Source organism: Passer domesticus, chromosome 5 (genome assembly GCF_036417665.1).
Source record: "Passer domesticus isolate bPasDom1 chromosome 5, bPasDom1.hap1, whole genome shotgun sequence".
Taxonomy (NCBI): Eukaryota; Metazoa; Chordata; class Aves; order Passeriformes; family Passeridae; genus Passer; species Passer domesticus.
The window spans coordinates 14,527,759-14,545,580 of NC_087478.1; the positions used below are offsets into that span (position 1 = coordinate 14,527,759).

At 41.0% G+C, this 17,822-nt stretch overlaps 1 protein-coding gene across 5 annotated transcripts in view; it reads left to right on the plus strand.

Moving 5' to 3' along the window:
• Positions 1 to 17,822, plus strand: part of GRAMD4 (GRAM domain containing 4) — a 74,690-nt gene that overhangs the window by 22,738 nt on the left and 34,130 nt on the right. For all 5 annotated transcript variants that reach the window (XM_064422110.1, XM_064422112.1, XM_064422113.1 and 2 more), the window contains exons 2-3: positions 1,003 to 1,213; positions 9,444 to 9,564. In XM_064422110.1, coding sequence (XP_064278180.1) covers positions 1,003 to 1,213; positions 9,444 to 9,564 — 332 coding nt within the window. The remainder of the gene's footprint in view (positions 1 to 1,002; positions 1,214 to 9,443; positions 9,565 to 17,822) is intronic.

Below are 17,822 nucleotides of genomic sequence, written 5' to 3' on the forward strand. Positions count from 1 at the left end.
CCTCAAACCAGATCTTTAAAAATCCATTTGTTAGAGCATGGCATCATCCTGTAGATGAATCTCTGTGTGCCGAGATAATTGTGGCTGTCTTGTTATAAACTGACAGAGCAGGAGCTTGCTGGAGTGACAGGATCAATGAACTAACTGTTGGGTTTGGCTTTTTTTAAAAAAAGATGAAGCTTGGCACCTGTGGTACAGAGTGTGATTCCTTGAATGGGACCAGTTTGGCAAGTCTGGATTAAATCAGAAACTATACAGTGCAGTGTCTTGAAAAGCTGCCATTACAATGAGTTTATGCACATAAAGTAAGCTTTCTTCTGTTGTCTTTTTAAAAGGAAAATGTTTCTCCTAGTATAATTTCAGGGGTATACAAGATTGTCAAGTTGTGGTAATTTTAAGGATTTTGGCAGTATGTTTGAATATGATTTATGCTTTGTTTCAGCTGTCTAATTTTTGATGAAATCTTCATGGATCTGTCTGTGGCTTTTTTCAGTAAACCCTTGGCACTTTCTGTTTTGTTAGCCTGAGGTTGTAGTGAGATATGATAGCATCCTTACTCCTTTGTTCTAGTTTGTCTGGGAATTTAAAACTTGGTTGTGAAGCTTGGTGGATTTTCCTGTCTTTGATTAGAAGCATCACAAATTGAAGAATATTGACTTTTCAGCTAAACTTTTTTTTTTGTTTCAAGTAACCTGTTAGGGACTGGCTTCCTAATCTTTCTTTGGAGTGCAGGTTGTTGCTTTCTGCCTATTCTGACTTGCTTTAAAAACTGCCAGGAGAGAGGGGCCATGATAGTCTGGGAAGAATGTAAATGATCAACTACTGCAAACTAAATGATGCATGTTACCCTGTGCAAAAAACTCCTCTTAAGAAGCTAAGTGTGTTTTTCCTCCAGTGGCAGGAAGGCACTTGAAAGACGGTTGGGAGTAGTTAGTGATAAGAATGTGTGTATTTAGATTTATTGCAAGCTTTCTAAAATACTCTTGATTTCTTATCTTGCAGAGACTCCAACCGTCATGTTAAGGTAAAGCAGAAAAGTGCAGTGCTGAACATGCTAAAGAAGTTGGACAAAATAAGGTTCAGAGGTCACAAGAGAGATGAGTTCCTTGATTTAGCAGAGTCTCCAAATGCTTCAGACAATGAATGTGGAGATGAAATCCCGGTGAAGATACCTCGAACGTCAGCTCGAGACAATGAAGAGTTGAGAGACCCTGTAAGTACTCAATTCATTATGTTATTTAGTTTTCAGGCAGAAAAAGAACAGAAATTACTAATTCTTTATCCTTATATTACAGTTGTAAAACTTGAAGATTGTGGGCTAGGAAGTAACTTTCCAGTAATAGGCCTTCATTTTGTGGAAAGATCAATTAATTTCTCAATACTAGAGTTTTCTGTCCCTACTTCTAATTTTAGATACTGTGAGTTGACAGGTTTGTTAACTTTGGATGTGGAATACTCTCTGGTTTTTATTTGTTTTGTTGAATTACTAATGAACATGTGAAAGAGAAAAGGCAACTTTTCAGTCTGAGTAGCTCAGATGTGCTCAAATGACACTGTCCAGGACTTCAAGGATAAGACTTCTGGTTGTTTCATTAGTTAGAGGGTCACACCAGCTCCTCCTCCACTGCAGTGTTGTAACCAGTAGTGCTTCCATGCAATTAGAGCTAGTTTAAACCTGTGGAGGGGGTGCTAAAAAATTTTGGCGCTTGTAAGCAGAAGCACCAAAGCACACCTACCTTTTTCAAAGACACTGCTTCAGGAAAAGTTAAATATTTGTTAAAAAAGTAAAATGAAATCCTTCTTTAAGTGTTAAAAAATGGCTGTGGATCCGTTCCATGAGTTTGGAGTGCTACAGTATTAGTTTAGATTTGTCCATATAATTGTACTGTGGAAGTGGCTTGGAATTCAGAACTCGTATCACCCTATGAAAACTTCCTGTGTAGTTTTATCCCCAAAATGTAATCAGACTGTTGTCTAAAGGCTCATTTCTAGGAGCATGGAGCTTGCTCACAGGAAGCTGTAAACTAAAAGATTTTAAACTGTATATGCTTATGCATCTCCTTTGGGGTTGGCAGTTTATATCTAGTTCTGCAGCTCTTAGCTTTTTTAAATTTAAGTGGGCTTTCATGGTACTACAGACAGTCCTGCTTATAGAGCGCTTTTTTACCAGAATGTTTTTCCTATGATCATGGAACCAACAGGTGGTAATGACAGAGCATGTTTTGGTCACAAAAAGTCTGTTATATGTAAATCCTCAAGCTTGTCAGACAAGGAAGTCTGTTAAATGCTATTCCTTTGCTCTTATTCTACTGAAGACATTTGTCATCTGTTAAGATGTAAGTATTGTGGATACTGGGACTAATCTCTGATGCTGCCCTTCCAGTGTGGTATTTTGTGAGTTATTCATAGGTAAATAGTGGCTTATTGTCATTAAACTTCAGGTTTTGTTTAGTGTTGGTATATATTAGATGCCTTTTGTATTTAATCAGAAGTATCTGGATGGCAGAGCTAGAGGCTACAGAAAGATCTGTCTTAAACTCCAGGTACCATTTTCTGTATTTCTTCAGGGAAATAGTAGCTTCTGGGTGCTATGGAGGGTAGCCAAGGGCTCAGCAAGGTAAACTTGTAGTTTTGAATAGTAATAAAGCCTTAACAGCTACACATCTGCATTGATGTCTGTTTTCTCAAAATGTTGAGCTCTGCATGCTGAGAAGGGAGCTTGGAGAAGCATTTGCTTTCTGGCTGATTACATGTTGCACTAGGCTGTTGTGGTCTAAGACCTTGGGATACAGTTGAGGGCAGTGGTTTAAAATCAGGGAGAAAGAAAGAGAGGAAAGCAGAAATGGCATCAGGCTTGTTTTGCCCCACTCTTGATGTTTGGGAGCTCCAAGCCCAGTGTGATGCTGGACCAGCCTAAGAGCAGTAGCTGTGTTACAGATATGAGCAAAACAAGCAAATTGGTATGAGGAAAAAGGTCTGACATATAAGGGATAAATTTCAGATGGGAATTTTGAGAATTTTAACAGTTGGCCCTCACAGGCATCTCCGTACTCAGCGCTGTGGCCCATCTGTAAAATGAAGGAAGAAGAAATAATCCCCTGTGCTGCAGGGGTGGCAAGAGTAAAGAAAGTAATGCTTGTATATTTAAATCAATATTGAAGTAGTGGTATCTGAGGGTGTGGGAATAGTGAAATTCTGAATTATTTGTCTCTTATTGAGATTATATAGTTGAGTTGTGCCTGAATTGGTTTTAATTCAGTGTCTAAAACACATAATTTAAATTGCTTGTACAGGGTGTTTTTCTTTTATAGGCTCTGTAAGCAATTTAGTACTTATATTACACTGATCATGGGAAAACCAAGTCTTATTGGTTTCTTCCTGTTTCATGCCTTTGGGAAGCTGTTGAAAACACACAAAAACCAATGCAAGTGTTGTGTGTAAATGGAAGTTAGGCTACATGTCTTTTCAGATAGATGTGAGCTGTACTGTGCTTCCAGTTCTGTTCCTTCATTGTTTCTATTGAAATCTGGGTACAGAAGTCATGGTCTTGAAAGAGCAAGGTTGGTGGCTTGGAACTGAACATAGCACCCAAAAGTGCTGTCCTGGTCCCCTTATCTGCATCTTCACTGTCAGCCATTCCCTAGATAAAGACTGAATGTCTGCCCCTCTCTACTTCCCTCCCTCTGCCCCTGTCTGGTGTATTAAGTACTATGGAGGCATTAAGGAAAGATCTGTGTCTATAAGAACAGCACAGTGCAGTCATATGAATGAAGAACCCTTCTGTGCTACTTGGGTTTACAGTGCTCTTAAAAATGTACTCTTCTTTAGGTATGTATCTGAACTTGACAAATGGGTGCAAAAGCTTTATACAAATGGAGGTTGCAGAGTAAAAAGCCTTGTCATAAAAGCTTGTGATTGCAGAGCCCTGACCATCTGCCAGCAAGAGCATCATCCTCTGTTGCACTTCCAGCAGATGAAGTGAATGTTCAGTCCCAGGCCACAGATTGTGCAGTGGCACTTAGTCCCAATGCTTCACATGCCTTACTGAAATCACACATGTAAAATTCATACCCTGTGAAAAAACAGAAAGGATGGCCAGATGAGGTAATTTCCTATTCTTTATCTTTAAATTGAGCTTTACCTGTTTAGTTCAATAATAAACATTCTCCCCTGTGTTTGGGTAAAGCACACAGCTAGCTCCTGGTCCGAGGACTCTAGAGGTGGAAGGATTTATATTTTCCTTTGAATTCTCAGTGGTTTCTGAGAGTTTTTGTTCAAGAGGTGTCTTTATTTGAGCTAGTTTGGATTCAGCTTACAGGCTGGCTGCTTGCTTGTGTGGGTTTCCCCCTCTCATGTAAGTGGCCCAGCTACCAGATATGCCTTGAATAGGAGATACTTTCTTAGGTCCCTGTGGGTGTTTGGATGCTGTGATCAGATCATTGCCAAGACAGCAGTACTGGCTAACAAATTTAACTCTCTGCTAAACATGTCTTTCAATTCCTGAATGCCTTCCTAGATTTCTTCCTTTGTTCCCTCTTTATCATAGCTGGTAGTTTTGTTTTTTTTTTAAGGCAAGGGTATTAGACACTCCATGCAGCACTGCTCTTTCTGCATAGTTTTGTAAAATCACCACAATTGCAAAATAGGTAGAGGGAGGAACCTGGTCCATTCCAAATCAATTAGCATGTGGTTTGTTGTGACATGAGAAATTGAGGTAATGTTGCTTGCTCAGTAATTAAAGTCCCCTTTATTCATTCCCCTTCCTGTTTGTACAGAAGGGGAGACAAGATCCAGTTCTACATGCAGGTGTATGAATGAACGTGTTGCAGAGAGCTCACATCCCCTTCACAGAGCAGAGAAAGAACAAACTGTTTAAACCTGTAGAGGCTGGCACTAACCTGGCAGTGAGAATTACTAGTAAAGCCCTCTTGTATCTGGCATATTGTACTGAAAGCAGTCTAATCTACTTATGCAAGTTCCCTGCCAGTATGCTAGGATTAAATCTGAGTTATTGTGGTACAGAAAACATTACTTTAATTGCTCTTGTAGTACACCTTGGTTTTCCTGACACATGTCAATTAAAACCTTAAATGCTTCTCTGTTGGTCATCTCATTTACAGTGATTGGAAGTTATAAAGCATGATGCAAACATTACAGTTAAGAAGTTAAAGTCTCTAAACCTGGCTAGCACTAGATTTTTAAAAATGTATGTAGAATATAGCTGTGGTTTAGGAGCATGCCATTATGGGTATGCTTCCATGAATAGCTACTAAGGATTAACTATTCATGCAGATGCTTTCATTCTTAAGCAATGTTGTTGAGTTTTTCCTTTTCTTACAGCAGGTAATTGCAGCATTCATGGGGAGCCCTTTCATAATTTGAAGTAAGAAAACGCACATAAAGTGTCAGATGAAAAACTCAGGAGGCTAGAACTTCACTAGACAAGCTGTGTAGTTTGTTGTATTGCTGAAGACTTCCCCCCTCCTCTTTTTTTCTCAAATGAATGCAAGTTAAAAATTTCTATTTTAAACTACCTCTTCCTTGTGTTGTGTCCCAGCCACTTTCTGGGCTCTGAGGAGTGACTTGAGTGGATATTTTTCCCCTGGCATTGGCATTTTGTGTCCTTACTGCTCCCCATCCTTTGTGTTTTGAGAACTGCTCCTCTCCAAGGAGACTTGGAAATTAGGCCACCATTTTGTTAGATATTTCTAGACAAAAATCATCCACATACATATGATGCTGTGGAAGGAAATTAGAAGCATGGAGTTGGGCAGTTGTGTTTCTGTGTGATACTGCAGATGTGCTGTGCTGCAGGTGGAGAGGACAGATCCACATCCACATAGCTGGGAGGTGACAGGGACCCTTCCTGTGGCTGTACAGCAGCAGTGGCAGAACAAAATCCCAGGGCTCGCTGGATGAAGGGGTTTTGGAGAGGGAGGGCAGAGAAGTCTTGGGCTGGAAGTGCTGTTATGAAAAGCCTGAACTGCAGATGGCTTGAAAAACACTTTTGTGAGGAGATGTAAGTTTTAGATCTGGAGCTGGATGTGGCTTGGACAAGCAACCCTGAGCTCTGTTAAAGGATTTCAGGCAGTATGTCATCATCAGAGATGTTCCTTTAACCCCTCTGTCTCTGTGTTCACCTCAGGCATTTCTCTGCCTTCCTAGGCACTGCCAGGCCTTCTTGCTCGTGGTCTGGGCTAAGTAATAACGATTGCCAGCCTTTTAAGAGGGCTCGTGTGTCAAATACTGTCAAAGCTAGAGAGGCAGAAGGAAAAGCAGAAATCTGTGGAAGCCTTCAAGGCTTTTACTGTGAGTCAGAAGCTAGAAAGGACATCTGTACAGTGCAGTAGGTTATCCAGCCTGAGTGCTAGTGCTGTCCTACAGAGGCAGCAGAGAGGAGAAACCTTTACCCAGAAAAAACTGGAATTAATAGAAGGATTTTGTTAACTTGTGAATTGAGCCAGATATGCTGGCTTCAGACAGAGGGACTTTTTTGAATTCAGAGGCAGGCAGTTGAGTGTCATTAAATGTAGAGACCTTATTTCTTGTTTTCTTAGGTGTGTTGGTGTGGGGAAAAGCTTCGGTGACAGAGACATCTGCTTAAATGCTTCCCATATCACTGTCCTGGGTATCCTCAGTTTTTCTGAGTGTTTCTAAATGCTACTCATAAAATGTTATGGTGATGCTAATTTTGGAAATTGGGTGCACCACCAAACTTGTGTCATTATGTATCTTAATAAACCATTTTACTATTACATGTTAATTACATTATCTTGTTCCTAGTATTCTAGTGAGCAGCCTTATGTTTCAACTCAGTGGATTTATTTCTCTTATTTTCTCCTCTCTAAGTTAGAAGGTAATTTTAACCTTTTGTAGCTAGTTTAAAGATGTGTACTTTCTGATTTTTAAGCTGTCTGTGCATGTCAGGCTGTTTGGGTCCAATGCTTTAGCAGATAAACATATTTGGAAACTCTTAAGAATGGGGGTATCACGCTCCCCAGTGTTTCACACCTCTTGCTCCTTCCTTCTTCCTTAGAGCCACAGTTAAGGTATCCTGGGCTTTAATTATTGACTCAACAGCTCTGAAGAAGCAAAAGCAGAGCTGGTTCTCTAGGCATATTTCTGAAATGTAGCACATCTTTGGGTGAAATATCTTGAGTACCTTCAATGAGGATGAAAACTTGAATATGCTTGGGTACTTGGCAGCCCCTTTCATTTTCCTGTCCTCCCTCACCTGGGTGGGAACCAGCTGCTGTCTAAGCACAGGGCTGATGCCCAGAGTTCAGGCACGTTCCTTTTGAGTACAGCACCTTGCTCTTTGTCCTGTATGTGATTTTATTTATTTATCAATAAAATATTTAAGCAGTGGCACTGCTTCTTTGGACAGGTCCCTGTGAAATCCTGCGTGCTGGGAGCAGAGATTTTCCCCGTGTGCTGGATGTGGATGTATATATCTATACAATACAGAAAGCCATGCATTAACACCTGGGCAGCAGTCTGTATTTTAATAACACTTCCCTTGTGCCTGCCCATGGAGTGTGTTGTAAGGGTGCTGCTTTTCAGCTTCAGCCACGCCATCCTCCTTGGGACTCTCCAAATATCTGGCAAGTGATAGCACTAAATCTTGCGGCGTCAATAAATACAGCCCAGCCCTGTAGATAAGAGATCAACACAGAGGTTCATTTGCATCCTGTGCTCATCTGAAAAGAGTCTCTGATAATCTGCAGTGGCTGGAGCAGTTGCAGATGGCATCTCTCCCTGCACCTCGCTGGCTGAAGGCAGGAGTTCTGGGGAGCTGTGGGCACGGCGAGGAGGATGCTGTGCTGCAGCTCCGGGTGTGAGGACTGCCCTGGGGCCTGTCCCTCTCTGCTGTGGCGTGATTCGTGCCAGCTCCAAAATGGGAAGTAGCCCAAGGCTGCTGCTGAGCTAACAGCTTCTGCTCCTCATCAGGGCCAGCAGCGTTGACAGAGTGCTGTGTGGGTGGGTGCTGCTAGGGGACTGGAAATAGCATCTCTGCTTGGCACTGTATTGAGCAAGCCCAGGTGGGGGGTTGGTGCTAGGTAAATGCTGGGCAGAAACTGCCTACAGATTGCTAATATGCCTGTACAGACAAATTCTGAGGCTTAAACTCAGGATCTGTTCTTAAACTCAGGTTCAAACAAGAAAACAGATGTTTAATAGGCATTTCAAGAGTGTTTGATCTTGAAAGTGCAAATCAATCCCAACTGTGAAAGTACTTTGCTGTCAGTAAGCTTTCTGCACATCTTTCTTAAGACACAGAAAATGTCTTAATTTAATGTCTCCTATGGATTGCTTGAATTCATATATGTATGTAATTTCAGCTGTCATGGTTAAATGTATACAGATGTTTGAAAGGAATACAGTTCCTGTATGTTTTCAGGGCTCAAACAGGGAGTGGGGAATAGTCAGAATACGTAAATAAATTCCTTTTTGTCTTGAGATAATTTTTGATACGTAGGCGTCTGTAATCTATCCCTTTGGTTTTGAGTATCAGCTGCTAGAGAAACTCCTGTAGTTCTCATTGACAGATTTTTTTCATACCTGGTGGGCACTGTACACAAGCACTGAGCAACCATTACCCAGGAGGTGCCCTCATCCACCCTTTTCCCTGCTGTCTGAAAATGCCCACTTTATGAGAGAAAGAAGGCATCACCTGCCTTCTGCTCTGTGGGCTTGGGGTTTTTCTGTGTTTACTTCATGGAGGTGGTGATTGTCAGTGGTCTCACTAATCAAATTGCTTTTTAATTCCTGCTTTCTGCAGTATTTTCTATTCTGCTGAGTTCATTCAAGGGGTGCTGGTAAATCTGTTGAGGCATGCAATCTTCTTATTTCCCACTCTCCTAGCCTGCCAGGATGAGCTCCTGGACACCAAAATCCTTCTGCAGTAACTGGGCTGTGGGGGAGTGGGGAACCCCTTCCTTGCTGAGAGACTGTGATCTTGAAAATTACATTCCATAGATGGATATTAAAATATACAATATGTGTTTTCCAGTAGCTCAGTAATTATCTAGAAAAGTATTACTTTTGCCAGCTTCACAATTTTATGTTTAAAGTGTGTAGTGTTGACCATTCATTCAATAGGAAGAGGAGAGGGGTAGTATGAATACGGCTTTTCAGTCAGCAGAAGAAGGCATTAGATGATGATGCAGTAGAACTGAGGTGAGGTGAGGGTGGTGGTGGGAAATACTTGTTTTCTGCTGCTTCCCAAGGTCTGCAGAAGTGTGTTTGGTAAACTCACATTTGATTACTTTCATTCACTTATTTTGGTAATCTGATGCTGAAGAGGCATGTAGAGTTGTTGATACTTGCATGTTTCTCACATGCTTCTTTCTTTACTGCCCCAGAAATCAATTGATGTACTTAAATGACATACCAAAAAAAAAAGTCCTTCTGAACTTTGAGTATGTTCTGGTTTCTTATAGGCTGGTCCAGGGACCATCATCATGGCTTCAGGAGCCCAGGATTTTAACAGAACGGAGTCTGACAGACTGAATGAGATCAAAGGTCACCTGGAAATAGCCTTACTGGAAAAACACTTTTTACGTAAGTATGGAATGCTCTGTGGAGAGGAATAGTTTAGGACTTCTGAAATAGTGTTTCTCCAACTGTTGGCATCAGAATTTTGAGGTGTGCTGATGTGCAGATAGTATGTGGGTTTATGCTTCCCTAAGAAGAACTTAAAAGCATTCCCAGGGTTTCTGGGTCACTTGGGTATTTTTTCCTCATTGCATTCCTCACAACATACTCATTGTGTGACAAAAACTGCATAGTTGAAATCTTGATGTTGACATCTGCAGGTTGTCTTAGAACTAACAAAGTCAACCTTAATGTGCCTGCAATAGATGTTTTTCTTTCTAGTAGTAATTGCTAAGAAGAGATTTATGAAGGCGAGACCAGTTCATTTTCATGGCAGCTGTTTCAAGAAATAATGCACCTTAAAACACGTGTCTCTTAACATTATGTGTGTTATTGGTAAGTGGTGTAAGAAATACAGAGAACAGTGTCTGGAGATTTAAAGTGCTGTTTTTTTGGGTTTATGCTTATATATGTGTGCATATGTGTGTATAATAAGAAAAAGTTGTCATTCATGGCTGGAGGCAGCTGCAAGAATTTGGGGATTTTATCTCAGCAGGTCTGAACTGTTGGTTTTTAAGACGGGATAGTTAGAAACAGAAAAACAGAAAACAAAATAACTTGATAGAAGTAGAGATCTCTGTAATAAACCAATGAGAATTCTTGCTCAGTTGCTTCCCAAAATGGCCATTTAAATATTTTGGTTTTGAACTTCAGAGTATGAGGGTTGTTTTTATGTGTATGAGGGTTGTTTTTGTGTGTTCAAAGCTTGTCAGATACTTTCTAAGGAGTGGAAATAACAAGACTATAGATTCTGTTCAATTTCTAGGCTATAATCCAATGACAAGACTTAAGTTTTTATCTTCAGCATGTTTTCAAGGATTTGTCATTAATTTTCTGTGACTTGTTTTTCACTTGGCAATACTTCTTTGATATGTTTTCCCCCTGATGTGCGTAAGCGGGGGGCCTGATAAAGGAGATTGGGCAGGAATTTATAACAAGCTGCTGTCAACTTCCACCTGAAAGAGGTATCATGGTTGGAATGTCAGGCAAAAGCTGAAAGATCTGTTTGACTTGCCTTGTTAGTTTCGGTGATTTACTTGATTTTTATTTAACTGTTTGTTACAGAGTTACCATGCACTCCTTCCATCCCCAAAGACACATTGCTTAAGCTCCTGTAATACAGCTGTTTTTTAGGCTAGGTTGGGCACATGTGATTTCTTGATGCAATCCAATGTGCCACAGAAACAGTAGCACTTAGCAGAACTGATTTCTGATTTGAAGTAGGATGTGCTTTTTGATGTAAAAACATGATAAGGCTCCCAGGCACGTCCGTGGCTGGTGAATTCATTCTCCTTCTTAGTATGTTCTTACAGTAACTAAATAGGGCACACAGGTTTGTGAATATTGGTAGTATTCAGGTTCCTACTGTAATTTGAAATCCTTCTGATCAACTGTTACTTGTAGCTGAATCATTTTTCCATTGCACAGAGCTTTGTAGTGAACTACAAGGTGAAGGATAAGGAGGATAAAGTTTACCCTTTGTGTAAACTTTGAGCAGACATTTGGGGGCTCAGGCCAGTGGGGTGGTTCAGCTGGGTGGCTTCAGTCAGCCAGGGGTGTCTCCAGCCCTCACCTCTTCACCACAGCCTGATGTATTTAGCTGTAGCTGAAATTACAGTATTGTCCTGACAAATTGGTTGTAACTCTGTTCATAAAAACAAGAGTAAGAATCATAAACTGGTTGAGAAATAAGTGAGATAAAGTTTATCCCTTATTTGGCCACTTTCCATTCAAAATTTTGGGATGAAATAGGTCACCATGTTTGGAGTGAAGGAGTAGTTCAGCTTTTGCATATGGCTGGAGTTCTTACCTTTCCTTTTTCCTTCTCTTTTGAGTTAGTTTGAGATTTTTTGATACTGGAAATGCTGCATTATTGTTTTCTTCCCAAAAGTGAACTAATGATGTGCAGAAGAACATTCTTGAAATGTACAGTTTGTTCACTTCAGTTTGCCCTTGAAAGAAAGCCTTGTCATTATTTTTTTTTAATCCTATTGCTGCAGTAGGTGTTTTTTAGGAAGCCTAGTTGCTCTGCAGTATTTCCATACTATTTTTAACTATGGAATCCCTTAAGGACACCTTGCTATGATTGTGGTTTTGCATAAACTCTTTGCCATGTCCACATACTCCATTTCCTCCAGCTGGGCATGCAAAAATCAGAGCAATTGCTAGTTGATGACGGAAATAACTAAATTTTCATGCATTTGCTTTTTAATGTGCTGTAGTTCTGTTTGTTATCAGCTTGATTCTGACTTTTTTTGGTCTCTTCTATGCTTTTATTTGCATTGGTGTCATCAGCCAGGAGGTTTAAGGAGAGATTTCCTCTCAGTTCTATGTTGTGTGTAATGTGCACACACAGTACACAGCTGCAGGTCAATCTGGGTCTGTAATTTGAGGTGCCTGGCTAAAGTTTTTCTCTAAACTCCATGCAACTGTTTGTGCCCGTTGCTGGTGCCTACTGTTTGGCTGGGTAGTACATTCAGTGAAGCACATCCCAAACCTACCTGTAGCCTCTACAAGCTGCAGGGGAAGTCCAGAGCAAGTAGGTATAGAGACAAGCTGTTGTCTCTAAGGGGAAAATATCTTCATCTGAGATGCCAGATGAATGTCGTGTTTAGAAAAGAAGTAATCTAAACACCCGGAGATGTGAAGATGGAGAGGAATTGCTTAGCATGTGCAAAGCTGTAAATGCAAATGAAATGTGTCTGGAAATGCAAGGGATTTAAGCTGCAGATTGACAGGAGGGTGAGGCACACAGAGAATGGGATCTTGGATAATGTCTTAAGCAAAGGAGAGAGATGATCTGATTCTCCCAGCTAAAGGGGCTAAAGTTGCTTTTCCTGTCTCTGTGGGAATGGTCTTAATCTCTTTGATCTAATGGCTCATTCTGAGCCTTATTATAGGAATGCTGAAAATGTGCCTGTTGGGTTTGTGGTATTGGTGTGGGTTCCTTCAGAAAAAGTCTTGGAACAGCTGAATGAAGAGTGCAAAGGGCTTAGTCTGCTGGAGGTTCCAGTGCATGTGGTTGGAAAAAGCTTTGTCTTGGAGCTGGGACAATCAGAATCATTTATTTCTAAAGGACTTCCTGTTATTATAACCTAGATTTTAATACAAGTGAACACTGCTTTGGGCTAGTTGAGGGCTTGGTTTGGGAAGGCAACTGCTGACCCAGGGCAGTTAGATTGATATGCTAAGATTAGTAGTGATTTTAGTGTTTCCATTTCAAAACCTGGTTGTATCTTAACAAAAAAATAAAATTGTATTTGCTGCCGTTGCATTTGAAAGACAAAACAACCAACAAAACAATCTTTCTGCTTTTGCAGCTTTTTTGTTTGAGGTAAACACCTTGCTTCCTGTTAGTTCCTGTGCCTGCTAATAGAGGGCAGTTTTAGAGATATCAGTGCTCTTGTCCTGGTGCCACAAGGTGCTTGTAAGCACACATGCATCCTGTGGTTTACATGCAGTATTAGCTAATTCAGATTCAAGGGCGTTCAAGCCTTGTGCAATGCGGAATTCAGCAGCTCAGGAAAGAGGAGTTGGTAGCAGCAGCTGAGAGTGAATAAACCAGGTGACTCTTAGAGAAGAGGGTTAGTCATGAACTGGTAAATCAAAGGAACCTCACATGAGGATGAGGAGTACTAGAAGGAAATATAATCCTCTCCCACAAGGGTTTTTACATTCCACTCCATACAGCAGTCTGTGGCAGGAGACTTTAAGGTCTTACCAAATCAATGGTCTCAGTCATGATGTTTGTACCACATGACAAAAGACGTTGGGATTATGTTGCTTTCCCATTGAAATTTCTGCTCTGGCACACTGTTCATCCTCCTGCCTTTTTGAACCACTTATGTGGCTGACTCCACAGTATTTTCTCTGTCTTCCACTTTTTGATATAAATGGCCTGATGATTCTTTCTAAGAACAACCTAGAAGAATACTGACCTCATGGAAATAGAGCTCTAGAAAACTATACATGATTCTCAGGCAGAACTGGCATGTTAGAAAGTGTTAAACCTCAGAGGCCAAACATGTACTGACCAGCAAAAGACCTATGCTGAAAAGTCCAGTTCTGTGCAGAAATGCTAATACGTCCTCAAACAGTCCCAGTCATTCTGTGCAACAAAGAGACAGTGAAGCTGGGCCAGAGTCCAATAACCAACTGTGTCAGAATACCTTTGGTTTAATTTCTCCTGATATGAGGGTCACACCAGCTGCAGCAGCAGAGCTAGAGAAGAGCAGAAGAACAGATTCACTGCATTGGTTTTGCTGTTTTCCTACTGACCTAGCAGCCTGTAATCTGAACCTTATGTTCAGAAATCTTGAAGCAGAATCTAGAGCTGATTTGAGCTGATTTACATAGCAGGTGAAGACCCTGGCAAGAGACTAAGCAGCTGCTGTGTTTGTCTGAGAGACCCAAATACCAGCTGTGGGCCATAATAGCCATTCCTTGCTACATGGTCAACCCTTGGCCAGATGATCCTGATGCTGCACCGTAGGCTCTGAAATAAAGTGTGCCAGTGGTGGTGAGTGCTGAGGGTGCAGTGCTTACCTGTGTTTCTCACATCCTTTACTCCTTCCTCTAAACTTCCTTTCCGTTTAAAATGCGGGACTCCCTAGCACTGAAAATGTATCCCTGGAAGGTGTACATGTCTTTTTTGAGATTGTGGAGTTCCTATGATGAAGACTGGATTGCCTGTGATGACTTTTGGGAAATCTTTAATGTTTATCCTGGGCACCCAGAGATGACACAGTAAAAATATGTGAGTCCAGGTTTAGCTATAGTGCTGTCTCTTTACTAGAGCTGCTCTCATTTGCTTACTAACAATTTGCTTACTAACAATTTGCTTACTAACATTTGCTTACTAACATTTGCTTACTAACATTTGCTTTCTAGGTCTGACTTCTGACTGGGAGACTTTTCAAAAACTACAGAAACTTTCTTAAGAGGTGTAGGAAAGGTTTTGCTTATACCCAAAGATACTTATATAGGGTGTTTGTCAAGTTCATTTCTAGCCTTCCTGGGCAAAAAACCCCAAACCCTCCAAAGCTCTGACTTAATTTTCCTGGAAATGCTGTTGGGGGATGCTGTTGTTGGGGGTCAAGAGGCCTCAATACAGACTAATGAACATTCAGGTCTCCATTTCTCATCTTCAGGGACTCTGCTTAACTGGTGGAAGATTGGGCTTTTCCTCACTCTCAACTTGGCTTCCAGGAGCATGAGGTTACTGGGACTAGGGGAGAGGGAAAGGATGTGACTCCACCCTGGGACAGCAGCAGGCTGGAGTCCTGGGCTGATTCTTGGTCTGAGCCTGGTTGTGCAGTCTGCCCTTGTCATTGTACAGAGCATGAACTTGATGATGTAGGTGATGGTGCTGTACATGAAGATGCCCAAATGCTGCAGGCTCTCATATTGTCACACTGCCTTTTCATGAGACTGATGGACCACAAAAATGCAGCACAGTGCTCAGAGAGATGAATTGTTTGAGCTGCTGTGGAGCCTTGAGCAGATCCCACCTACACACTGTGTTGTGTGTGGGCTGTGCCTGTTTCTGCCTTTTTTTGTGTGCCCAGCTTGGCAGAGATGGTGTGAAAACCCAGGAGGGCAATGGTCAGCACTGTTGTGCCTCTCCCTTTTGTATAACTGGGACAGAGATTTTGGGAGCCCCATGTGGAACCTGCATTTCCCTGCTCAGCTTAGTAACACAAAAGCCTTGGAAGAGCCTGCTGCTATTCCTAAGCCAGACGTTATTTCAACATTTATAGACTGTTTCACTTCTGCCAAAACCACAGAGTGAAAACCATTCCTGCAATAATGACAACATTTTTGCAGCTCTGTTTATTTTAGGTGTGTTTTGCAACACTTCTGGCATTTTTATTCTCTGAAATTTCTGAAAATTCATAGAGGAGCAATATTTTTCATTACTTTTAAGCTGACCTTTTAAGTGTATCTAGCAATTGAAAACTTTCCACTTGATGTTTTGAGAAAGGGGTCTGTCTCAGTAAGCTATATTTTCAGGAAGTGTAATTTAAAATCCTTCCCTAATGAATGGGGAATGATCCAGGTCTGTGTCTATTACAGCATGATAAAGCTCCCCTGAAAGCACTAGATGTAAATGTGAAGTTACTAATTGGTAGTTAGCATAATGATTTTGTACAAACCTTAGCAATGGCATCTTAGTTCTTTCTAACCTCCCCCACTCCAAGTAGGACATACCAGGAATGGTGACAGGGGAGGCTGGAAGCATCTGCACAGAGGAAGAAGACTTTGTCAAATATGATGTGTTTTGTCAATCAGTCTTCCTCATCACATGGAAGAGAACACTTTATATGAAACTCTTGCTGTTCAGGTGAGGAGAAGAGTACCAGTGAATATTAACTGACTGAGAGCGGATGGTGGTTCAGGCTCTGCCTTCCCTCCACTGTCTCTGGGTCAGAGTTGGCTTATTTCTTTCCAGCAGAGCAGGACCCTGTCAGCACACTGCTCCCCATCCTGTAGGCATATGCAGAGAGGCTCAAAAACTGCTCCTCTAAAGCTAGGCTTGATGTAAGTGCTGAGGCAGGAGCTCTGTCTGTGGAAGAGCAAAGGGAAGCACAAAGGAATGATGGAAACAAAACAAAGCAAAAAGCGATTGCTTAACTGCCAAACCTGTGTTAAAGTTTTTAAAGGGAAATTGGCATGACTGGTTCTGAAAATGACAGGTCACTTCTTTGTTTTGATGTGTGCAGACGTAGCTGGAGAAAGGTCATATTGACAGTGTGGGGTTTATATTTATCCATTTTGCTTTTACACTCTACCAAAATGCCTATATAAAACAGGGTAGAGAGGAGGGAAGGATATACACTCAGTAAAGATACTTAATCTTTAATGAGTCTGTCTGCCTTTTGGCTTTTTATGACACCAATATTCCTATTAGAAAATATTTTTTTCTGTATGAAAGATTCATGCAAACAAGCAAGAGGCCTGACCACAAGGGAAAGCCATTAAATTGACAAATCAAGGTGTTCACAAATGCCTAAAACAATAAAACCCCACAAAACAAAATGACAACACCGCCCCCCCCAACAAAACCCAAAAAACCCCAACAAACCCAAACCAAAAAAGAGGAGTTCTTCCAGACCAGTTGTTGTTCATCTCTGGAAGAGCTATGGAGAACAAGAATATTGGTATCCATTTTGACAAAGGACATTTTTAGGCTCTTCCTTCATAAAATCCTTGGAGTAATCCTCCTAAGCAGTGAGCTTTGGGATTCCCAAGTGAAGTGTAGAAATCCAAGCATGAAAGATGACATGACCTTAAGAGGTGACTTTAAAAAGAAAGGACAGTAAATAAAGTGGAGCTGCTAGAGTAATGGCTTAAATAAGCACTTTGCCAAGTATCTGGCATGCAGAGAAGTAGAATATCTCACAATGTCTGGGATCAAAAGGTAATGTTTTATCTGAAATCTTTTGGGTACATTTATGATAAGTTCTTTGGCAGTCTCCATGGTTCTCAAATCACTGATGGAAAAAACATATGCCCTGGAGAAGGAGAATCATGGATTAGAAGAAGAACACGTAACAAATAATGCACAATTAAGCTGTATCTAGTTATAGCTATGAATTGTGAACAGATATTCAGAGGAGTATGTAAATTGCAGAGTAAGTGCAAGCAGGAAAAAAACAGATTAGGGAATTCCATTGCAGATTCTTCCTCCATCACTGCTTGTTGGTCAGGCAATCTTTGTTTGTCTTTGCTTTATCAGAAATGATGGAGCTGCTCCATGTCTTTCACAGCACTGCTATTTGCTGCTGGTTTTTACAGCAAAGACTAAAAGCTCTTCAGTGTCTGTGATGATAAAAATATCTGATGTTTTCAGACTCCTGACATTTTGTTAGTAGTGTCATATAGTGGTTTTACTTGGGACAAAGTTAACATATTAGCTTTCTGTAGGAGCTGGGAGTCTGGCAAGGGTGGAAGCTGCCTGCCCTGGAGGGAACTCCCAGTGTGTAGGTAGCTCCATCAGCACAACTGGTGAGATCCAGATTGAAAGTGTGTGCTTGGGATTTAATGTGTTTAGTAACAATTAAATAACATACTTGAACTCCAGTAATGTTCAAAGGGTTTTAAGGAGATTTACCATGATTAACATAGATGTAGAAGGGTTATTTTTGTCCTGTTAAGTACTGGTG